This window comes from Phyllobates terribilis, unplaced genomic scaffold, assembly GCF_046119375.1.
Source record: "Phyllobates terribilis strain yellow unplaced genomic scaffold, ASM4611937v1 Scaffold_14__1_contigs__length_39327217, whole genome shotgun sequence".
Taxonomy (NCBI): Eukaryota; Metazoa; Chordata; class Amphibia; order Anura; family Dendrobatidae; genus Phyllobates; species Phyllobates terribilis.
Window position 1 is genome coordinate 27309900 of NW_027362774.1, and position 26495 is coordinate 27336394.

General features: G+C 42.9%; 1 protein-coding gene across 2 annotated transcripts in view; it reads right to left on the bottom strand.

The window, feature by feature from the left end:
- The window catches only part of HSD17B2 (hydroxysteroid 17-beta dehydrogenase 2), an 87297-nt gene that overhangs the window by 48754 nt on the left and 12048 nt on the right, over positions 1 to 26495 (bottom strand). Inside the window, exon 1 of one of the 2 annotated variants that reach the window (XM_073659783.1) lies at positions 11580 to 11923. The exons of the other annotated variant lie outside the window; for it this stretch is intronic. Within the exon in view, the coding sequence (XP_073515884.1) occupies positions 11580 to 11856 (277 nt within the window). The 5' untranslated portion in view covers positions 11857 to 11923. Of the gene's footprint in view, positions 1 to 11579; positions 11924 to 26495 lie in introns of those variants that run through there. 2 annotated transcript variants of the gene reach the window in all.

Below are 26495 nucleotides of genomic sequence, written 5' to 3' on the forward strand. Positions count from 1 at the left end.
AGTCACTGTAATTGCAACATGTACCCCGGTCACTGGTTACCTTTATCACCACGGACCTAACACAGGGGCTTAGGTTGGGCTTGGTTTTATATATGGACTAGATGGTGGCCCGATTCAAACGCATCGGGTATTCTAGCACCGGCCGCTATCAGCAGAGCGGTGTTTAAATTTGGCGCCAATATCGCTGATTGGTCGCGGCCGGCGATTGTATTGTATCAGTGAGGACCGGGGAGCGGCGCTGCGGGAGATGACCGGCTGCTCGCAGCAGAAGTATCCCAACCGGCGGCGCCGCTCCCCAGTCCTCCCTTCACACTTGCCGCTGATCTCTTGATGGTAGCCGCATGGAGGTTAGCGGCGCCGCCGGACGGGGTACTTCGGCTGCATCGCCGCTGACCTCTGTGCAGAGTGGTGTTTAAAGTTGGCGCCAATATCGCGCCGGCGGCCACGACCAATCAGCACAACGGTGTTAAAATTTGGCGCCAATATAGCTGATTGGTCGCGGCCGTCGGCAGCGACCAATCAGCGTCGTATTAGTGTGGGTCCAGGGAGCGGCGCTGCTTGTGCGGGTACTTCCGCTGCGAGCAGCCGGGAGATGAGCGGCTGCTAGCAGCAGAAGCATCCCGACCGGCGGCGCCGCTCCCCGGTCCTCCCTTCACACTTACCGTCGGGAGATCAGCGGTCCTAGCCGCTGATCTCCCGACGGTAGCCGTATAGAGGTCAGTGCCGCTGCCGGTCGGGGTCCTTCTGCTGCTAGCGGCCGGGAGATGAGCAGCTAGTGCCGCTCATCTCCCGGCTGCATCGCCGCTGACCTCCGTGAAGCAGATGAGCCGCTAATGCCCGCCATTTTTTTTTTCAGAAATCCCGCGTCGCTGATTGGCTGCGGCCGGATTTCCTGGACAGAAGGACAGACAGACGGGATAAGACAATTACTGTATATATATTAGATATTTACCTTATTTTGTTTCCTTAGGCTCCTTGTAGCTGTTGTTTTGTGTATGGCATCCTGAGTCCTTACCTCTGACATTTACCAGCGCTGTCCACCTATTGCTTAGATCCCTTTTGCACTGTGCCCTTTATCACTGTATCTAGCGCATTATATTGTGTGTCTTGATATTTTTTTATGTTTTTTATGGTTGTTGGTATACTGTGTAATAAAATTTGTTGACTTTTATGGGTGTGCTCATCACTCTTGTATTGCTTTTCTGGTAGTCATTTAAAGGGACATCACATGAAGTCGGAAAATCTGTAGCATTACAAGACAGGCTCAGGGAAACAGCAGCACATTAAATCTGTAAGCCTGTCCCCCAATAAAAAATATGCCTTTTTTTGTAGAGATCTGATGTACCAGGCATTAGAAATCTAGGGTAGAATCCATATGCAAATCAGGCCGGAAGTGCACTGGGCGTGTCAATGCACTTAAAATAAGCTGTCCTAGTGCACTGACACGCCCCCAGTGCCTAATTTGCATATGGCTTCTACACAATTTTCTCATAGCTGGCACGTTGGATCTCTACTAAAAAAAAGTATAATCTTTTTTACCAAAGGATAGAGGATAACTTTCCGATCTCTGGTGTTCTTACCACCATGGTCCCCGCTGATTCTGAGAACCAGGGCTCGTTCATGCGCCCTACCGCTCCATTCATTGTTAGAGGGGTCGCCGGGGATTACTGATATGGAGGTCTTGGTTTAGTGAAGGTTCTGATTGTTTAGATATATTGGACTTTTTCCTGGATTTTTTTGGACTAAAACAATCATGGCAGCCAAACTTCCCCCTCCCCATATGACTAGTTCAATCAAAGAGCAAATGGTTTGTAAATCTCTCCGCAGCCGCGGGTCTCCGGTGGTAAATAAAATAAGGATGATTTATGGAAAGATTAATGGACCCAGCTTTAAAGACGTTCTCTATCAAATTAAACTATCACTGGCAGGTCGCAAATGTCTAAGTTCTCCAGATGGGACTGTGTGTAATTTATAGTCCTCCTATGTGTCTAACATATGGGATGAGGTGCAGTCAACCACATACTTTAATGCAGGAGATAGACTGGTCTCTCGAATAGGATATATCTTATTTATATCTATGTCCCCCATCCATCTTACACATTTAAAGAATATCCACTGAAAATGCCATATATGTATGAAAAAAATAGGACTTCTCTTTCCATTCACATTTACAAAAGTTCTGAAAATATTTGAGTCTTTGGCTATTTTTTGTAACTCTTAAACCAAGTCCAAAGATATGAGCCGGAGTATAAGTTGGTATGCATGCAACGTATAAGAGCATGTTCACACTGGCCACTAAACAGACAATACCTAAGATGTAGAAAGTAAGTTAAAAACAAAAGTGTATATAAATATCATAGGGTACTTAGTAAACAATTTCTAATTTCTGTTTTTTTCAGCTTAGATGGAGTGCAGAGGGTACTTTTTAATGAGAAAAAAAAAAGAACTTTTTAGAATTTACCAAATGGCTGCAATGAAACAAAGAATGAAACATTTAAAGGGGTCTGAATACTTTCCGTACCCACTGTACATATTAAGAAAAATGTGGATCTCTCTGGAATGAAACAATGGATCGCAGATATCAAAGTATAATTTTATTCCATTTCCTATGACCTACGTTCACATCCATATAGACAACTTAGGAGGGTAGATCTTACTGACAGATTCCCTTAAAGGGTGTGTAACTTCAGAAAATAACCAAGAGGTTGCTTTCCAGATTTCCTGGAGCACCCCACCCCGAGTGGCAGATCCGTCTACATATTTATTGGTGTCAGCTGACCAGCTGACCTTTAAATTTTTCAAAAATATTCCCCGTTGTGTGAGGTTTAGCTACACAACTTTCCAATTGTTTGAGAAATTTCAGCAAAAAAGTTTTTCAAACTTTGAAAAACGTCAGAATTTTTGTAACAGCAAAGTTCCCCTTCGCCGCTAACAGGCTCCTGACCTAGAAACTTTTCCTTCTCTTTACAATTTTGCCCTTTTGTTGTTTAACTTTTTTTTTTTTAAATATAAAAACTATGAATGTGTTTTTTATATAATAGATCATTAAAGGAGAGCGGCCGGGCGGCAGAGGAAGTGTTATAGCAAAGGACTAGCATATTCAAATAGCAAAGGACGATTTGATGTAATGGTTTAGCTGGTGGAACTTTCAAAAGTACATTAAAGAGAAATACAATTTCCTTTAGTTATGGCGCATGGGAACATTGGTTTTTATAGACTTTACCTGGGATTTATGAACAATCTCTGTATTTGGGAGTCATTGGCGGCCTGTGGCAAGGAGAATCGGGCATGTAGGAACGCTGAGGCATCTAAATATGGTCTGTAAAAAGATATACTCCCAGCCGGACACCGTCTCTCTCCGTACCAAAAAATTGCACCTATTTTTTTTAACCCTTAAAGTGCACTACCAGCCCCTCCCTCCCAAAATCTCATGGATACAAGTGTCCAACTCACTCTCTTCTGTGACACGTTCAGATCAATTCTCGATTATCGGTGGCAACCAATATAGATACCATTTCATGTAACATAGTTGTCACACACACAGGAGGGGGGAGGAGGTGAGCTGTGACATCACCTATTGTGAATGGTGGATACTGTGATATCTACTGTATATAGAGGTGTTATCAGTCATTGTACAGGAGGGGGAGGAGGTGAGCTGTGACATCACCTATTGTGAATGGTGGATCCTGTGTTATCTACTGTATATAGAGGTGTTATCAGTCATTGTACAGGAGGAGGAGGTGAGCTGTGATATCACCTATTGTGAATGGTGGATCCTGTGTTATATACTGTATATAGAGGTGTTATAATGACATTGTACAGGAGGAGGAGGTGAGCTATGATATCACCTATTGTGAATGGTGGATCCTGTGTTATCTACTGTATATAGAGGTGTTATCAGTCATTGTACAGGAGGAAGAGGAGGTGAGCTGTGATATCATCTATTGTGAATGGTGGATCTTGTGTTATCTACTGTATATAGAGGTGTTATCAGTCATTGTACAGGAGGAGGAGGTGAGCTGTGACATCACCTATTGTGAATTGTGGATCCTGTGTTATCTACTGTATATAGAGGTGTTATCAGTCATTGTACAGGAGGAGGAGGAGGTGAGCTGTGACATCACCTATTGTGAATGGTGGATCCGGTGTTATCTACTGTATATAGAGGTGTTATCCGTCATTGTACAGGAGGAGAAGGAGGTGAGCTGTGACATCACCTATTGTGACTGGTGGATCCTGTGTTATCTACTGTATATAGAGGTGTTATCAGTCATTGTACAGGAGGAGGAAGTGAGCTGTGACATCACCTATTGTGAATGGTGGATCCTGTGATATCTACTGTATATAGAGGTGTTATCAGTCATTGTACAGGAGGAGGAGGTGAGCTGTGATATCACCTATTGTGAATGGTGGATTGAGTCTAGTATAGGCCTTTTTGAAAATAAAAAGATTTCTTATTTTTTTATACAGATATTGCTTTGAAAATAAACAAAGAAAAAACAAAAATGTTTAACATAAAAACCTGATTGAAACAATAGTTCATTTACGATTGAGTCTGAAGCCTTTGGTTTGTTGCGCTCCACTTCCATTCTTTCTGGATTCCGCTGCATCCGTCCTCCTGATCTCATGATTCCTGAGTGCGCCAAGTCCTCGCTGTTTGCTGCACCAACGCCCGGGGTCTTTGTTCCCACCCAGACCTGAAGCTTAGAGGATCCATGTCAGCGGGTGAGCTTAATCATAGAGAAACCTGTCTCCTACCATCTCCAAACGGAGATCCAACTGGTAAAGGAAGTCTAAAAGCCCTCACACAAAAGATTATCGTTGGCCAAACTTGCCGATTTCGGCAGGATTTGTTGACAATTATATGTCCTGACTTTTCCCCGACACATCATGTCAGGTAAGAGAAGGATCTGGTGGTTTTAATTGAAACAGTCGATCCTTTTTGTCCTCCCGGTAAATAAGCCGCTCCTTGGCCGACTGTTCATATGTACAAGTATGGGGGAATCAGGAAGGATAGCGGTTGGGCAAATGATCTCTCGGCAATGGTTCCTTGGATCAAGAATTTGGAAACATCTGCGTACCGATGGCTTTGGCTGGTAAGGGCAATGTTTCCAGTTTGGTTTTACTAGAGAGAAAGCTTAAAGAGGTTGTCCAGGTCTAAATTATTTTTTTTACTATGAGCCAAAAAACTAGTTAACTACCTTTCTCTTCTACTCAGAGCAGTCACTGATTGCTCCTGCTTGTGATTCAACTGCTCCACGTCAACAGAGCTGCTCTGTCGACAGGCCGCGACTGCCGACATCATGCTGACCGACAGCTGTAAAAAATTAATATAGTCCTGTGTCACGGATAACAGACAGGGGGGGGGGGGGTCACGCAGATCCCACCACTGTCACCAGTTTGTCAGGGGAATGCAACTCCGCTGCCTTCAATCGTCAGGACAATTACGCAATTGACTGATAAGTGAGGGACGAGGCTGCGGCTGCTCCCACTAATAGGCCGGTTATTGAGGAGCTCACAGTGAGCGTATGGTATATACACCTCCGATTCCAACGCATGGAATATATATATACCCCGGCATGGTCACTGCCAACTCCACAATAACAAAAAGAACTGAACCACTACTAGCTGCCACCACCAATCATTTATGTAGTCCAATTGGACACTCGTTACAGGTAGTGTATGGCTTTATGGGTGCGGTGTCACGGATGTGTCATTTTTGACAGTCATACGGGTCCGGCTGTAGAAGGTCACTGCGTTTGGCCTTGCAAACATTTTCCTGATCCTTTCATGATCCCTCTCTCTCTAGGACCCAGCGGTGATCCTCACCTTGCTTGGGGATTATACCTTTAGTACCCAGCGGTGTTCCTCACTTTCTGCTGCTAATTACCACGCCCTCAGTTTCTCCAAAGAGTTGCTGGTGATACAATGTTCTTCTATTCAGGCCTGGAATTCTAGTAGTCGGCTAGAATCTCCTTGGAGTTCTTTCATGGATTGTTGTCATGTTCTTTCCGGTGTCATCTTAAAACTAAGTGTATTTCCTTGTTTGCTTCCTTTGTGTGTACTTTAGTTTGCAGCGGGGCTGACTATTGCTCACTCCTCCTCCCTACATAGGGCGTAGCTTTAGGGTCAGCTAGGGCCAGGTTTCCTGCTCAGCGATAGGTGCAGAACCTACATAGGGTCCATAGGGGAGTCAGGGTTATGTTTGAGCTGTTTAGGGGTCTCCACTCCCCTTTTCCCTACTTGTCGGGCACCCTTCACTTTTACTGTTGTTATACGCTGGGTTCTCCCCATACCCAGCGTGACATGCGGTTTACAGAGCAAGAGGAACAGATCTATTCAATTTTATAGATTTAATCCAGAAAGGTAGGCAGTGTTTATAAAAAAATATACAATTACATAGGATAAAAAGGAATAAAGAAAGAAAATTACTAAACCTGATGTCACGGAAATGGCTCCGAGCTTAGTGGAGGGAAGCACTCTGATTGGGAAAATGGATCACTCTCACAGCGAACTATGACTTCCAGAATGAACAATGACCCAAACCCAAACACTGCTTTTTATTAGCTCAAGGTTATGCCCACATAACTCCACTTGATGGCCTCATGTAGGGGCTGATTGTGGGATATGCTAGGTCTGTTAGAATTTTATGAGATCCCCAAGTTACAGAATATCTTCGACCCTGGAGGCCCCAGGTGGTAGATATTGTCATCATGTTTCTTATCGCGATTTTACCTTTACATAGAGATCAAACATGGCCTATATCACATAATCCATCGGACCGTTATTAAGTTGGAGGGGTTAGAATGACCTTACAGTGATGTGAATGAATGTGTTCTGTTCGTCCCCTCGCAACGATGCTGAAAATATATCTCCCAGAAATATCGGCTCATGCAAACCCCAATATTCATCACTGGACACTGGAGACAGAGTGTCTACGATAGCTGCTTTGATGAGATGGCTGGGAAGGCAGTTCTCCTCCTCTGCATAAATGAATCTCAGGCTTGACGCCTCTTCCTGTCACGCAAGGAATGGGGAGAACCCAGCGTATAACGATAGGAAAAGGAAGGGAGCCCTAAATCTTGGGAAGGGGAGAATGGAGACCCCTAAACAGAACTACAGACAAACCCTAACTCCCCTATCGACCCTAAATAAGTTCTGCACCTATCGCCGAGCAGGATACCTAGCTCTAGAAGACCCTAAGGCTAGGCCCTAGGAAAGGAGTGGGAGGAGTGAGCACTAAGTCAGCCCCACTAAAAACTAAAGAGCACACAGGGGAAACAAAAAAGGGAATACACTTAGCTCCAAGATGACACAAAAGAAAGCTCAGCAACTAGCCACAAAGAAACTCCAAGGTAATTCTAGTCGACTACTATAATCCCAGGCCTGAATAGGTATAACACGCTATCACCAGCAACTCTCTGAGGATCTGAGCGTATTTGAGGAAACAGAAAGGAAGTGCTGATTAACAGCAGAAAGGTGAGGATAACGCAGGGTCCTAAAGGGAAAGGTATAATCCCCAACCAAGGTGAGGATCACTGCTGGGTCCTAAAGAGAGAGGAATCATAAAAGGATCAGGGAGATGTTTATAAGGCTAAACGCAGTGACCTTCTACAGCCGGACACCGTATGACTGTCTGTCAACCCTGACACTTCCCCAGTAAATCTCCCTCTTCGGGACAATGCAGATTTAAAGTCATGTCCTGTCTTGAGGTCAATGCAAAACGACCAGGGAAGATAAACTTAGATCTTTTTGCAAAACTGTTAGTGAGATAGTAGCAAACCTACAGTTAAATTCCGTAACACAAGTAGTCTGGCAGCCGTGATACGAGCCATGTTCAGTTAAGCGGTGTAATTTAATGCCGACACTCCGGTAATCCCTCTCACTGTTAATCAAATAACTCGAGATCAGCAGACGAGAAACGTATAACTCGCAGACAGATCCCCTGGCTCCACTTATTTATGAGGGGAAATGCAAATGTTCATGTTAATACAAATATCGGGATTACCCTGAAATTCAGGAAAAATCAGCTATTGACGGATTATGATTTACGAGCTTTTAATAAAAAAAAAAATAAAACTACTGAAGACATTCCCAAGTATTATTTTATTCAGCCATATATTATTTTTTATACAACCAATAGGTCCTTTAGGGGCTTTATTAACAATTTTTCTAGACATCTAAATTGCAAATTCTCATAGTGATACATGGCAGCTTTCCCAGGCAGAGATATAACTAAGAAACAGGTTGATAGAATCTATAAATTCCATTTTTATTAATATTTTATGCACTATAATAATAATAATTTTTATTTTTATAGCGCCAACATATTCCGCAGCACTTTAAAATTTTTAGGGAGGGGGGACTTAAATCTACATCTTCCTCAGGCAATTTAGTCCGATTTTATCAAAAAGTGAATCTTGACGCTCTCCATCGTGATTCAACGGGGTCCATCGAGAACCGTGTGAGGGCTTGTTTTTTGCGGGATGAGCTGTCCTTTTGAAAAAACAGGAAAAAAAATTTCAAGTGCGTTGAAGTTGCAAAAAAAAAGTGCAATTCCACAATTTTTAAAAATTTTTCATATTCACTAAATGGTAAAAATGACCTGGTAATATGATTTCCCAGGTCAGTACGATTTTTTGAGGAAATTTGTAAAAAAAAAAAAATGTTTGCTTTTGTCACAATTTTCCGAGGCCCATAACGTTTTTCGTTTTTTGGGATATGGGGTTGGGTGACGGCTTATTTTTTGCGTGCCGAGATGACGTTTTTATTGATACCAATTTGGGGTAGATATGATGTTTTGATTGCCTCTTATTCCATTTTATTGCAATGTTGTTGGGGCCAAAAAACGTAATTTTGGCCTTTCTAATCCTTTTCTCTTCATGCCGTTTACCGATCGGATTAATTTATTTTATATTTTAATAGATCGGACTTTTACAGATGCAACAAAAATCAGCCACCATCTGCTCGGTGTGCGAGCCTGCATTAAAGTCATGTAACCGGCATATGATGTACCAGAACGTCATATGTCGGGGTTAAAGGGGTTGTCCATGCTTGGGGTTCAAGAAAGCAGTAACTCTATGACTTCAAACTTGCGAATCCTCACAATGTGCAGTGTGTGCACTGTCAGGATTCTCCGGAGCGGGGAGTGTGACATGCCGACTAGACGTGCGCAGCCTTGCTCATTACAAGTGAATTGAGTGAGGCTGGACACGTCTAGTAGGAATGTGGCAGGAAGTATGCTCCCGGAGCCGGAGAGTCATGACAGCACGCACTGTGCACACTGTGAGGATTCACAAGTCTGTAGTCACATAGAGTGACTGCAGAGTTGAGCCCGAAGCCTGGACAAACCCTTTAAAGACTGAGCCTCTTTTTCCTACAATTACTCCATTGCCATCCAGAGAAAATGATCCTGTGATCGACTCTCCATCTATGAAGAGCATGCGCATCTCCATAACTGGTACCATTGACATATTGATCGTCTTTAAGGTATAGTAGGTTATTTGTGATTCATCCCATAGGAAATAAATTCTAGAAATTGGTTGTCTCCTGCTGGACTTTTGGGGATAAATACTAAGTCGGAAGCTGGGTCCAGCAGAGCGTCCTCCGGTGGTCCAAGCCAACTCCGATAATAATAAATAATAATAATAATAATAATAATAGAGGTTTCTTGGCTATGTTCAGACTTCGTTACTGGTTGAATAGAATTCTTCTCCTCGATTCCCCACCAGCATCTTCCATAACTTCAAGACATTCTCCCCCCCAAAAAAAGGGACTGAAGTAACAATAAGTAAGAAGGCTTTCCGTGAACTCTCAGGAGGTCCCAGCTGATAACAGATTTTTTGCTGACATTTGTCCGTGACAATCCTTTATCTTCTAGCACTTATCCACCCGAAAGCAAAATGTTTTTTTTAGGGTTTTTTTTTTTTTGCAAAAACTGGTTCTTCTAAGACCATCCATGACTTGGCATAAATACTATCAAGGAGCTCAGATGTCTACATAAGATGTCCTCAAGGTTCTAGACGCGGCAGATTCTTGGATCCATGCGCCTAAAGAAGTCAACAAATCTCATCTATGAAACCAAAATATCCTAAGAGTATGTTCACATGCTGCGTTTCTTTTCTGCACCGAAATGCTCGCGTATTTGCAGCATTTTTTTTTACATTAATTTAAATGGGTGAAAAATGCTGCAAAACACTGAAAAAATTGACAAAAAAAAAAACGCCCAGCAGCTCAAAATCGCAAGGAAACAAAAAAAACAAGTGTGTGCAGGAGATTTTTGAAATCTTATTCACAATACTGGTACTGAAAAGAATATTAATGCCGCAGGAAAAAAAAATGCTGCAAAAAACATCACGCGTAAACATACCCTGCAGGCTTGTTCACACACTGCGTTTTGGCTGCAAAAACACCCCCCAAAAAAAAACGTTTTACTGTCCTAGAAAAGCGATTGACATTTCTGAATTATTTCAGCATTTTTCTCTCATTCAAATAAATGGGGGGAAAAACACATAAAAAAAATGCATTAAATATGCGACAAAAATGTGTATTTTCAGTTGCGTTTTTCCTGCCAAGAGAAACGTTTCTGCTGCAGAAATATCTGACGTGTGAACATATCCCAAGTCTGTCCCTTACAATTACTTTTCTGAAATGTCTGGGGATCTCTGGAAGGAAAATGATTCATATATTCATATATATTTAATATTCATGCAATTCCCTATTAGATCAATGACGTTTCGACAAAGGGAATTGCTATTTATGCAGTTGTCTAATTTGTCAGTCTTGGCCCCTTAGAAGGATTTAATATGAATGCAGCATCCTATTATATCTTATAAAGCAATTGCCATTGGAGCAGTTTCCTAATCTCTCAAAAAGGATGTGATATTTATGCAATTCCCTACTATAACAGGGGAATTGCTATTTATGCATTTCTCTAATTTATCATTCATCCCCATGAAGGGATTTGGTATCTATCCAATCATTAAAGTACAGTACCAGTTTAGGTTTACCAAAGGGTATTGCTATTTATGCAAATCCCAAATATATGAGCAATTGCTATTTATGCAGTTCTTATCAAATAATTATGCAAATCCTAAATATATGAGCAATTGCTATTTATGCAGTTCTTATCAAATAATTATGCAAATCCTAAATATATGAGCAATTGCTATTTATGCAGTTCTTATCAAATAATTATGCAAATCCCAAATATATGAGCAATTGCTATTTATGCAGTTCTTGTCAAGCATTTATGCTCATCCCAAATATATTAGCAATTGCTATTGATGCAGTTTCCGAATAGATCACGTTTTTGCAGACAAGGTTTAACAGAGAAAATCGCTTATTATGCAATTCCCTAAAATATCCGTTTAAGTTCCATAAAAGGATTTGCTATTGATGCAATTCCGTAATTTACTTTTAAAGCGTCTACCATCGAGTTTCTTAATGTATCAGTGCGAATTAGACATTTTTTTTTTTTCAATTCCCAATTTTTTTTAATGCAATTGCTATTCATGCAATTCCTAAATGGATGAGTGAATAATGGCGGTAGGAGACGTGTCTGCTGGAAGCTGTCTTACCTGTGATGAGCACGGTCTTGCCCTGAGCCGTCAGCATCCTCCGCACAGGTATGGAGACGTAATAGAGGGCACATGCCGCCACGAAGAGGAGGAGACCCAGGTGGCTGCAGAAGACGCAGCAGCAGAAGATCTCCAGCAGGAGCAGGGACAACAGGCAGGACACCGCCACATTCTCTATTTTCACCTTGTTCCTAATTAATTTGCGAGCGACTAATCCGCTGAAGAGAGCGCTGAGCACCACGTACGAGAGCGCAGAGTCACACTGGACAGTTTCCATACTCCGCAGTCACGCTGACAGTTGTGACAAAAGTTTCATTCAATGGGATGAATGGCGGGAGCTGCTGCTATAAATGTTTATTTTCCTCCCACCTCTTTTATGCTTTTTTTTTTTTAACCCCCCCCTTTTCCTTTGTTGGACACGAGGACTCCTCCCTCCAGACTTCACTCACTTCTACGAGAAGTTTAAAGAGCCCATTCATTACCACTACGTGATGGGAGGGAGGACGAGGGAACTGGAGAAAAAGTTCTAGATGCTCCAGAGTCGGCATTACTTTACACATCGTACTAATGTCCCAAAACTCCAGGCATAGTTACAAGGATCCAGTCAATTAGTTCATCCTGAGCCTTCTGGTTCAGGAACTACAATGATCTATAGGCGCAGATCAGAGGCAACCTTGCAGCAAGTATTGAATTTCCCTGCAGCGCCCCTACAGGATAAATGAAGCATTACATGGTGGGATTCTCTAGATCCACCTCTCCAGCCATTCTGGTTAATAGATGACATTTCTGAATGGGGGAACCCCTCGATTAGATGGTGGTCCCGTAGGATAGGATATGTGATAAATGTAGGGCCCGCATCTATCTCGAGAATGGTTCCCCAAATCTTGACATTAAGGGGGTAGTCCACTACCTGGATAACCCCTTTTTCAAAAAAATATAGTCTTCCCCCTCATAAGATAATATCATATACACACATACTGAACCGGCGCCGGGTCTCCGGAAACAATGTTATGCCAAAAAAATATATAGTCCCCCTTGTAAGATAATAATATCCTATAGACACATCCCATACTGGCATCGGGACTCCGGTGACATTGTTATGCTAAAAAATAAAAAAGTCCCCCTTATAAGATATATCCTATAGACACAGCCCGTACCGGCGCAGGGTCTCCGGTGACATTATTATGCTATAAAAAAAAAAAAAAAAAGGCCTCCTTATAAGATATATCCTATAGACACATCCTGTACCGGCGCAGGGTCTCCGGTGACATTGTTATGCTAAAAAAAAAAGTCCCCCTTATAAGATATATCCTATAGACACATCCTGTACCGGCGCAGGGTCTCCGGTGACATTGTTATGCTAAAAAAAAAAGTCCCCCTTATAAGATATATCCTATAGACACATCCCGTTCCGGCGCAGGGTCTCTGGGGTCTCCGGTGACAATGTTATGTCACGTGAGCCCTGCAGCCAATCAGTGGCCACTAATGGCTTCCGCTCTGTCACTTCTTCCATTATTCTGATGTTCATGCTTTGGGACAAAACGGAAGTAGTAAGAGCGGCCACTGATTGGCTGCAGGGCTCACATGGCATAACATTGTCACCGGAGACCCGGCGCCGATACGGGATGCGTCTGTAGGATATTATCTTATAAGGGGGACTATTTTTTTTTTTTTGTGTGACCTCCTAGCGATGTAATTTCTGATTGGTGGGGGTGCCTGTTGTCAGATCCCCACCAACCAAAAATTGATCTTGAGGCATGACGCCACAATTTTGAATGTATTTTTATTAATAAAATAAAAGAACTGCAGTTTCCAGAGTGAGTTTTCCTAGAAGGTATATATAAAAAATCTGATTAATAATGCATGATGGAATTTTATTATGATATGTCATGACTGCTGCTCACTTTTCTGCTGTCAGACAGTTTGTTTGCTATGACTATAATGCATTAGAGATACAGACTTATTAAAGGGGTAAGAGGACGCAATACTCGGATCACATTTTATCCACTGACATATTTATTAACACTTCCAAAGTTTATCCTAACTTTCTTTAAAGGGGTGATCTTAAGTCTTTATGTCTTTTACTGAGCTCCGCTCAGATAATTTATTGCTGGCAGCATAATGAGTTAACTGAGAATCTGTGAGTGAGCTGGTTTAGAAAGGAGTTTTTACCTTTTTTATCTGTCTTTTTCTAAACTCCTTTGTGCTAATGAATGACCCCAAAACATCAAACTTTGATGTGGTCATAAATCACCTGAGAGGAGCTCGGTAACAGACAGATAAAAGAGAAAAAAAAATAAAATCCTGCTCTCTAAACCAGCTCACTCATATTTTCTCAGTTAACTCATTCAATGTGCAGAGAAACAAAGAGTGTGTAAAAGTAATAAGGTCCAAAATATGATTGAAACCAAAACGCAAAAACATATTTTTAAATAAAAATTAATAGAAATTAAAATAAAAAAAGCCACTTAAGTTTTTATATCATTTAAAAGGTTTTTGGAAAACTTCAGTCCTCCAGCAGAGTATCCGCTACTGATCCAGATGTCTCTTATTGCCTGCAGGGCTGACATCACATGGACAGTGCTGCAGCCAATCAACTCAGTGACTCTGTCAACTTGGGCGGAGCCGCTGAGCTGAGCAGCCAATCAGTGAGCTGCTGAGTTCACTGATTGGCTGCAGCACTGTCAAAGTAATGACAGCACTGCAGACAGTAACAGACAGCACTCTTTTGGGTTTCCAGCTTTGGAAAGACTGCAACTCCCAGCATGCGCTCACAGCACACAGTGAGAAGTGTAGTTCTATCACAACTGATTATTTTTACTATGAAAATCTTTTTAACTATGACTAAGTATTTTTCCCTCATAGTCAATACATGGCTGGTATTATATAGCCCGTTTGGCAACTTTATAGTATATTTCGTGCTGTGTAACTATGACCCAGTGAAAAGCAAAGCATCAGAATTCTGTCTGACATTGAAATACGCCATGTATGTTAGATCTTGAAGGCAGCTTGTGTGCCCAGGGCCGGTTTTAGACAAAGTGGGGCCCTGGGCAAAAGTTTAAAATAGGGCTCCAATTGCTCACATATTGCACCATCACACTAAAAAATTTCTGTTGTATTTACATGACTTGTATTCAGGCCCCTAAATGAGTGTGATCGACAATATTGAAGTCATTGGATGCTTGTTTCCTGCTTCTTTACACCGGCTGAGGAAGAATGATGGTGACAGAACGATCACTGATAGATCAGTCTGTCCCCATACACATCATGTTATCAGCAGCACATCTGCAGTTTTCACCGGGCGATGTGCTGCTGAGAACAATGACTTTTGTTCTGGAATAAACAATCCCATCACTCAATAAATAGGCAGCATTTTGCTCGTTTAGTATAAATCACCCCATAGTCCTCCATATAGTATAAATCACTCCCCATAGTCCTCCATATAGTATAATGCACTCCCCATAGCCCTCCATATAGTATAATGCACTCCCCATAGCCCTCCATATAGTATAATGCACTCCCCATACTCCTCCATATAGTATAATGCACTCCCCATAGTCCTCCATATACTATAATGCACTCCCCATAGTCCTCCATACAGTATAATGCACTCCCCATAACCCTCCATATAGTATAATGCACTCCCCATAGCCCTCCATATAGTATAAAGCACACCTCATAGTCCTCCATAAAGTATAATGCACTCCCCACAGTCCTCCATATAGTATAGTGACCTCCCCATAATTCTGCATACAGTATAATGCACTCCCCATAGTCCCCCATATAGTATAATGCACTCCCCATAGTCCTCCATATAGTATAATGCACTCCACATAGTCCTCCATATTCTATAATGCACCCCATAGTCCTCCATATAGTATAATGCACTCCCCATAGCACTCCATATAGTATAATGCACTCCCCATAGCCCTCCATATAGTATAATGCACTCCCCACAGTCCTCCATATAGTATAATGCACTCCCCATAGTCCTCCATATAGTATAATGCACTCCCCACAGTCCTCCATATAGTATAATGCACTCCCCATAGCCCTCCATATAGTATAATGCACTCCTCACAGTCCTCCATATAGTATAATGCACTCCCCATAGTCCTCAATATAGTATAATGCACTCCCCATAGCCCTCCATATAGTATAATGCACTCCCCATAGCCCTCCATATAGTATAATGCACTCCCCATAGTCCTCCATATAGTATAATGCACTCTCCATAGCCCTCCATATAGTATAATGCACTCCCCATAGCCCTCCATATAGTATTATGCACTCCCCATAGCCCTCCATATAGTATAATGCACTCCCCATAGTCCTCCATATAGCTTAATGCACTCCGCATAGCCGTCCATATAGTATAATGCACTCCCCATAATCCTCCATATAGTATAATGCACTCCCCATAGCCCTCCATATAGAATAATGCACTCCCCATAGTTCTCCACATAGTATAATGCACTCCCCATATTCCTCCATATAGTATAATGCACTCCCCATAGTCCTCCATAGAGTATAATGCACTCCCCATAGTCCTCCATACAGTATAATGCACTCCCCATAGCCCTCCATATACTATAATGCACTCCCCATAGCCCTCCATATAGCATAATGCACTCCCCATAGCCCTCCATATAGTATAATGCACTCCACATAGTCCTCCATATAGCTTAATGCACTCCACATAGCCGTCCATATAGTATAATGCACTCCCCATAGTCCTCCATATAGTATAATGCACTCCCCATAGTCCTCCATATAGTATAATGACTTCCCCATAGTCTTCCATAAAGTATAATGCACACCCCATAACCCTCCATATAGTATAATGCTCTACCCATAGCCCTCCATATAGTATAATGCACTCTCCATAATCCTCCATATAGTATAATACACTCCCCATAGTCCTCCATTAAAGTATAATACACTCCCCATAGTCCTCCATACAGTATAATGCACTCTCCATAGCCCTCTATATAGTATAATGACCTCCCCATAGTCTTCCATATAGTATAATGCATACCCCATAACCCTCCATATAGTATAATGCACACCCCATAGTTCTCCATATAGTATAATGCACTCCCCATAGTCCTCAACGTAATATAATGCACTCCCCATAGCCCTCCATATAGTATAATGCACTCCCCATAGTCCTCCATATAGTATAATGCACCCCCCATAGTCCTCCATATAGTATAATGCACTCCCTATAGTCCTCCATATAGTATAATGCACTCCCCGTAGTCCTCCATACAGTATAATACACTCTTCACTGTTCTCCACATAGTATAATGCACTCCCCATAATCCTCCATATAGTATAATGCACTCCCCATAGTCCCCCATATAGTATAATGCACTCCCCATAGCCCTCCATATAGTATAATGCACTCCCCATAGCCCTCCATATAATATAATGCACTCCCTATAGTCCTCCATATAGTATAATGCACTCCCCGTAGTCCTCCATAGAGTATAATACACTCTTCATAGTTCTCCACATAGTATAATGCACTCCCCATAATCCTCCATATAGTATAATGCACTCCCCATAGCCCTCCATATAGTATAATGCACACCTCATAGTCCTCCATATAGTATAATGTGTCCCATAGTCCTCCATATAGTATAATGCACTCCCCAGAGTATGATGCAGTGTTATAGAGTATAATGCAAGTCCCCCAGAATATTATGCAGAGCCACATATCGTATAGTATGATGCATCGGCCCATAGTATGATGCAGACCCACCAGGGTAAAATGCCGCACCCCAGACTATTATGCAGACCCCCCAGAGTATTATGCAGCACCCCCAGAGAATAATGCAGACTCCCCAGAGTATTATGCAGCACCCCCAGAGTATAATGCAGACCCCCCAGAGTATTGTACAGCCCCCAAGAGAATAATGCACTCCCCATAGTCCTCCATATAGTATAATGCACTCCCTATATTCCTATATATAGTATAATGACCTCCCCATAGTCTTTCATAAAGTATAATGCACACCCCATAACCCTCCATATAGTATAATGCTCTACCCATAGCCCTCCATATAGTATAATGCACTCTCCATAATCCTCCATATAGTAAAATACACTCCCCATAGTCCTCCATATAGTATAATACACTCCCCATAGTTCTCCATACAGTATAATGCACTCCCCATAGCCCTCTATATAGTATAATGACCTCCCCATAGTCTTCCATAGAGTATAATGCATACCCCATAACCCTCCATATAGTATAATGCACACCCCATAGTTCTCCATATAGTATAATGCACTCACCATAGTCCTCAACGTAATATAACGCACTCCCCATAGCCCTCCATATAGTATAATGCACTCCCCATAGTCCTCCATATAGTATAATGCACCCCCCATAGTCCTCCATATAGTATAATGCACTCCCTATAGTCCTCCATATTGTATAATGCACTCCCCGTAGTCCTCCATACAGTATAATACACTCTTCATAGTTCTCCACATAGTATAATGCACTCCCCATAATCCTCCATATAGTATAATGCACTCCCAATAGTCCTAAATATAGTATAATGCACTCCCCATAATCCTTCATATAGTATAATGCACTCCCCATAGCCCTCCATATAGCTTAATGCACTCCGCATAGCCGTCCATATAGTATAATGCACTCCCCATAGTCCTCCATATAGTATAATGCACTCCCCATAGTCCTCCATATAGTATAATGACCTCCACATAGTCTTCCATAAAGTATAATGCACACCCCATAACCCTCCATATAGTATAATGCTCTACCCATAGCCCTCCATATAGTATAATGCACTCTCCATAATCCTCCATATAGTATAATACACTCCCCATAGTCCTCCATATAGTATAATACACTCCCCATAGTTCTCCATACAGTATAATGCACTCCCCATATTCCTCCATACAGTATAATGCACTCCCCATAGCCCTCTATATAGTATAATGACCTCCCGATAGTCTTCCATATAGTATAATGCATACCCCATAACCCTCCATATAGTATTATGCACACCCCATAGTTCTCCATATAGTATAATGCACTCCCCATAGTCCTTAACGTAATATAATGCACTCCCCATAGCCCTCCATATCGTTTAATGCACTCCCCATAGTCCTCCATATAGTATAATGCACTCCCCATAGCCCTCCATATAGTATAATGCACTCCCTATAGCCCTCCATATAGTATAATGCACTCCCCATAGTCCTCCATATAGCTTAATGCACTCCGCATAGCCGTCCAGATAGTATAATGCACTCCCCATAGTCCTCCATATAGTATAATGCACTCCCCATAGTCCTCCATATAGTATAATGACCTCCCCATAGTCTTCCATAAAGTATAATGCACACCCCATAACCCTCCATATAGTATAATGCTCTACCCATAGCCCTCCATATAGTATAATGCACTCTCCATAATCCTCCATATAGTATAATACACTCCCCATAGTCCTCCATATAGTATAATATACTCCCCATAGTCCTCCATACAGTATAATGCACTCCCCATAGCCCTCTATATACTGTAGTATAATGACCTCCCCATAGTCTTCCATATAGTATAATGCATACCCCATAACCCTCCATATAGTATAATTCACACCCCATAGTTCTCCATATAGTATAATGCACTCCCCATAGTCTTCAACATAATATAATGCACTCCCCATAGCCCTCCATAGAGTATAATGCACTCCCCATAGTCCTCCATATAGTATAATGCACCCCCCATAGTCCTCCATATAGTATAATGCACTCCCTATAGTCCTCCATATAGTATGATGCACTCCCCGTAGTCCTCCATACAGTATAATACACTCTTCATAGTTCTCCACATAGTATAATGCACTCCCCATAATCCTCCATATAGTATAATGCACTCCCCATAGTCCCCCATATAGTATAATGCACTCCCCATAGCCCTCCATATAGTATAATGCACTCCCCATAGCCCTCCATATAGTATAATGCACTCCCTATAGTCCTCCATATAGTATAATGCACTCCCCGTAGTCCTCCATATATTATAATGTGCCCCATAGTCCTCCATATAGTATAATGCACTCCCCAGAGTATGATGCAGTGTTATAGAGTATAATGCAAGTCCCCCAGAATATTATGTAGAGCCACATATCGTATAGTATGATGCATCGGCCCATAGTATGATGCAGGCCCACCAGGGTAAAATGCAGCACCCCAGACTATTATGCAGACCCCCCAGACTATTATGTAGACCCCCCGGAGTATAATGCTGCACACCCAGAGTATAATGCAGACCCCCCAGAGTATTATGCAGCACCCCCAGAGTATAATGCAGACCCCCCAGAGTATTATGCAGCACCCCCAGAGTATTATGCAGCACCCCCAGAGTATAATGCAGACCCCCCAGAGTATTGTACAGCCCCCAAGAGAATAATGCACTCCCCATAGTCCTCCATATAGTATAATGCACTCCCCATATTCCTCCATATAGTATAATGCACTCCCCATATTCCTCCATATAGTATAATGACCTCCCCAGTCTTCCATAAAGTATAATGCACACCCCATAACCCTCCATATAGTATAATGCTCTACCCATAGCCCTCCATATAGTATAATGCACTCTCCATAATCCTCCATATAGTATAATACACTCCCCATAGTCCTCCATATAGTATAATACACTCCCCATAGTTCTCCATACAGTATAATGCACTCCCCATAGCCCTCTATATAGTATAATGACCTCCCCATAGTCTTCCATAGAGTATAATGCATACCCCATAACCCTCCATATAGTATAATGCACACCCCATAGTTCTCCATATAGTATAATGCACTCACCATAGTCCTCAACGTAATATAACGCACTCCCCATAGCCCTCCATATAGTATAATGCACTCCCCATAGTCCTCCATATAGTATAATGCACCCCCCATAGTCCTCAATATAGTATAATGCACTCCCTATAGTCCTCCATATTGTATAATGCACTCCCCGTAGTCCTCCATACAGTATAATACACTCTTCATAGTTCTCCACATAGTATAATGCACTCCCCATAATCCTCCATATAGTATAATGCACTCCCCATAGTCCCCCATATAGTATAATGCACTCCCCATAGTCCTCCATATAGTATAATGCACTCCCAATAGTCCTAAATATAGTATAATGCACTCCCCATAATCCTTCATATAGTATAATGCACTCCCCGTAGTCCTCCATATAGTATAATGACCTCCCCATAGTCTTCCATAAAGTATAATGCACACCCCATAACCCTCCATATAGTATAATGCTCTACCCATAGCCCTCCATATAGTATAATGCACTCTTCATAATCCTCCATATAGTATAATGCACTCCCCGTAGTCCTCCATATAGTATAATACACTCCCCATAGTTCTCCATACAGTATAATGCACTCCCCATATTCCTCCATACAGTATAATGCACTCCCCATAGTCCTTCATATAGTATAATGCACTCCCCGTAGTCCTCCATATAGTATAATACACTCCCCATAGTTCTCCATACAGTATAATGCACTCCCCATATTCCTCCATACAGTATAATGCACTCCCCATAGCCCTCTATATAGTATAATGACCTCCCGATAGTCTTCCATATAGTATAATGCATACCCCATAACCCTCCATATAGTATTATGCACACCCCATAGTTCTCCATATAGTATAATGCACTCCCCATAGTCCTCAACGTAATATAATGCACTCCCCATAGCCCTCCATATCGTTTAATGCACTCCCCATAGTCCTCCATATAGTATAATGCACTCCCCATAGCCCTCCATATAGTATAATGCACTCCCTATAGCCCTCCATATAGTATAATGCACTCCCCATAGTGCTCCATATAGCTTAATGCACTCCGCATAGCCGTCCAGATAGTATAATGTACTCCCCATAGTCCCCCATATAGTATAATGCACTCCCCATAGTCCTCCATATAGTATAATGACCTCCCCATAGTATTCCATAAAGTATAATGCACACCCCATAACCCTCCATATAGTATAATGCTCTACCTATAGCCCTCCATATAGTATAATGCACTCTCCATAATCCTCCATATAGTATAATACACTCCCTATAGTCCTCCATATAGTATAATACACTCCCCATAGTCCTCCATACAGTATAATGCACTCCCCATAGCCCTCTATATAGTATAATGACCTCCCCATAGTCTTCCATATAGTATAATGCATACCCCATAACCCTCCATATAGTATAATGCACACCCCATAGTTCTCCACATAGTATAATGCACTCCCCATAGTCCTCAACATAATATAATGCACTCCCCATAGCCCTCCATAGAGTATAATGCACCCCCCATAGTCCTCCATATAGTATAATGTACTACCTATAGTCCTCCATATAGTATGATGCACTCCCCGTAGTCCTCCATACAGTATAATACACTCTTCATAGTTCTCCACATAGTATAATGCACTCCCCATAATCCTCCATATAGTATAATGCACTCCCCATAGTCCCCCATATAGTATAATGCACTCCCCATAGCCCTCCATATAGTATAATGCACTCCCCATAGCCCTTTATATAGTATAATGCACTCCCTATAGTCCTCCATATAGTATAATGCACTCCCCGTAGTCCTCCATACAGTATAATACACTCTTCATAGTTCTCCACATAGTATAATGCACTCCCCATAATCCTCCATATAGTATAATGCACTCCCCATAGCCCTCCATATAGTATAATGCACACCTCATAGTCCTCCATATATTATAATGTGCCCCATAGTCCTCCATATAGTATAATGCACTCCCCAGAGTATGATGCAGTGTTATAGAGTATAATGCAAGTCCCCCAGAATATTATGCAGAGCCACATATCGTATAGTATGATGCATCGGCCCATAGTATGATGCAGGCCCACCAGGGTAAAATGCAGCACCCCAGACTATTATGCAGACCCCCCAGACTATTATGCAGACCCCCCGGAGTATAATGCTGCACACCCAGAGTATAATGCAGACCCCCCAGAGTATTATGCAGCACCCCCAGAGTATAATGCAGACCCCCCAGAGTATTATGCAGCACCCCCAGAGTATAATGCAGACCCCCCAGAGTATTGTACAGCCCCCAAGAGAATAATGCACTCCCCATAGTCCTCCATATAGTATAATGCACTCCCCATATTCCTCCATATAGTATAATGACCTCCCCATAGTCTTCCATAAAGTATAATGCACACCCCATAACCCTCCATATAGTATAATGCTCTACCCATAGCCCTCCATATAGTATAATGCACTCTCCATAATCCTCCATATAGTATAATACACTCCCCATAGTCCTCCATATAGTATAATACACTCCCCATAGTTCTCCATACAGTATAATGCACTCCCCATAGCCCTCTATATAGTATAATGACCTCCCCATAGTCTTCCATAGAGTATAATGTATACCCCATAACCCTCCATATAGTCTAATGCACACCCCATAGTTCTCCATATAGTATAATGCACTCACCATAGTCCTCAACGTAATATAACGCACTCCCCATAGCCCTCCATATAGTATAATGCACTCCCCATAGTCCTCCATATAGTATAATGCACCCCCCATAGTCCTCCATATAGTATAATGCACTCCCTATAGTCCTCCATATAGTATAATGCACTCCCCGTAGTCCTCCATACAGTATAATACACTCTTCATAGTTCTCCACATAGTATAATGCACTCCCCATAGTCTTCCATGTAGTATAATGCACTCCCCATAGTCCCCCATATAGTATAATGCACTCCCCATAGCCCTCCACATAGTATAATGCACTCCCCATAGCCCTCCATATAGTATAATGCACTCCCTATAGTCCTCCATATAGTATAATGCACTCCCCGTAGTCCTCCATACAGTATAATACACTCTTCATAGTTCTCCACATAGTATAATGCACTCCCCATAGTCTTCCATGTAGTATAATGCACTCCCCATAGTCCCCCATATAGTATAATGCACTCCCCATAGCCCTCCACATAGTATAATGCACTCCCCATAGCCCTCCATATAGTATAATGCACTCCCTATAGTCCTCCATATAGTATAATGCACTCCCCGTAGTCATCCATACAGTATAATACACTCTTCATAGTTCTCCACATAGTATAATGCACTCCCCATAATCCTCCATAGAGTATAATGCACTCCCCATAGCCCTCCATATAGTATAATGCACACCTCATAGTCCTCCATATAGTATAATGTGCCCCATAGTCCTCCATATAGTATAATGCACTCCCCAGAGTATGATGCAGTGTTATAGAGTATAATGCAAGTCCCCAAGAATATTATGCAGAGCCACATATCGTATAGTATGATGCATTGGCCCATAGTATGATGCAGACCCCCCAGGGTAAAATGCAGCACCCCAGACTATTATGCAGACCCCCCAGAGTATAATGCTGCACGCCCAGAGCATAATGCAGACCCCCCAGAGTATTATGCAGCACCCCCAGAGTATAATGCAGACCCCCCAGAGTATTATGCAGCACCCCCAGAGTATAATGCAGACCCCCCAGAGTATTGTACAGCCCCCAAGAGTATAATGCGGCATCCCAAGAGTATAATGCAGCACCCCCAGATTATGATGCAGACCCCCCAGAGTATAATGCTGCACCCCCAAAGTATTATGCAGCCCCCCCGAGATTATTATGCAGGTCCCCCAGAGTATTATGCAGCAGCTCCAAAGTATAATACCGCAGCCCCCCAGAGTATGATGCAGACCCCCCAGAGTATAATTCCGCAGCCCCATAGAATATTATGTAGCCCCCCCCAGAGTATTATGCAGACCCCCATATAGTGTTATGCAGCCCCCAGTCCTGCAGTATTATGGGCAACAAGTACTCACTGATTTAGAAAATAAATAAATACAATACTCACCTCTCCTGCTCCAGTGTCCACAGCGCGACTCAGTAGCTCCACTGGCCTGCACAGCGTGATGAAGTGACGTCATCGCACCCGCTGTGTCAGAGGCAGAGAGGGAATGATGGGAGAGGGAGTGTCACATGACGCTCTCTCCTCCATCATTGCTTTCAACTGTATCGGCATCCTGACGCCTATTAGCGGCATGCCACTGGCTGGGGGCCCCTGGGGAAGTGGGGGCCCTATGCAGATGCCTAGTCTGCCTGCCCTAACGCCGGCCCTGGACTTGGAGACACCTTGTATGCCGTCATCCTCAATGATGTGACTTAAATTGCACCAAAACTTTGATTCCAAAAAAATTATCAATAGTAAATCATCAAAGAGGAGAGATGATGTTAGTCAAAGATGTTCAACTATGTGTCAGATTTATCATTCATCACATTTGCCATAATTGGTTGCACTCCCTATAGAAAAGAATATACATACACTCTACCACAACACTGACCACTACATACAATATTAATACTTCTATAATACTGCTCCTTCGTACAGGAATATAACTACTATAATACTGCCCCTATGTACAAGAATATAACTACTATAATACTGCCCCCTATGTACAAGAACATAACTACTATAATACAGCCCCCTATGTACAAGAATATAACTACTATAATACTGCCCCCTATGTACAAGAATATAACTACTATAATACTGCTCCTATGTACAAGAACACAACTACTATAAAACTGCCCCCTATGTACAAGAACATAACTACTATAATACAGCCCCCTATGTACAAGAATATAACTACTATAATACTGCTCCCTATGTACAAGAATATAACTACTATAATACTGCTCCCTATGTACAAGAATATAAGTACTATAATACTGCCCCCTATGTACAAGAATATAACTACTATAATACTGCCCATATGTACAAGAATATAAGTACTATAATACTGCCCCTATATACAAGAATATAACTACTATGTAGTGCCGGCGTCCCTGCCCTCTGCTAGGCAGGGACGCTGTTCCCCTCACCGCTCTGCTCCGTGCCCGGCGTCCCTCTCCCGCTCTGCTGGCAGCGCGCGCTCCTTCCCGGCCACTGTGCTTAGGGCGCGCGCCCTCCCTCCCTCTTAAAGGGGCCGCGCGCGCCGTCCTAAGGAGTCCCCGGCCAATGGCCGGAGGACTTTACCATATATAAGGCACCTCCTCCAAAATGGAGGTGCCCGAGCAATGTTGTTGCACCGTTCTACTCTGCTTCAGCCCTCAGGTCCCGTTGCCAGTTTCCTGCCAGTTACCTGCCAGATTCCTGCCAGCTTGCTGTCCTAATCCTGCCTGATTTCCTGTTACCTGCCTGCCTGCCTGAGGTCCGACGGTCTGCCTTACAACTCCGGTCAGTCTGTCTAAGGACCAACTTGCCCGCTCAGCTGGGAGCGCACATCAGCTACCTGCCTGCTTGCCTGAGGTCCGACGGTCTGCCTTACAACTCCGGTCAGTCTGTCTATGGACCAGCTTGCCCGCTCACCTGGGAGCGCTTCTCCGCTACCTGCCTGCTTGCCTGCCCGGAGGCTCCGCTGTCACGTGCTGTGACCACCAGCTATTCCAGACTCTTGCCCGCTCACCTGGGAGCGCTTCTCCGCTACCTGCCTGCTTGCCTACCTGGAGGCTCCGCCGTCACGTGCTGTGACCACCTGCTATTCCAGAGACTCTCGCTTGCTCACCTGGGAGCACACATCCTCCATCTGCCTTGCTAGCCTACCTGGAGGTTCAGCCATCACAGGTCGTACCTACTCTTTACCTAGAGACTGCCCCGGTCACTTGCCGTGACCTCCAGCCCGTTCTTCCAGAGACTGCCCTGATCACTTGCCGTGACCTCCTGCCCGTACACCCAGAGACTGTCCCGGTCACCTACTGTGACTGCCTGCCTGGTCGCCACCCGCTCCCTTACAAGGACCGCTCCC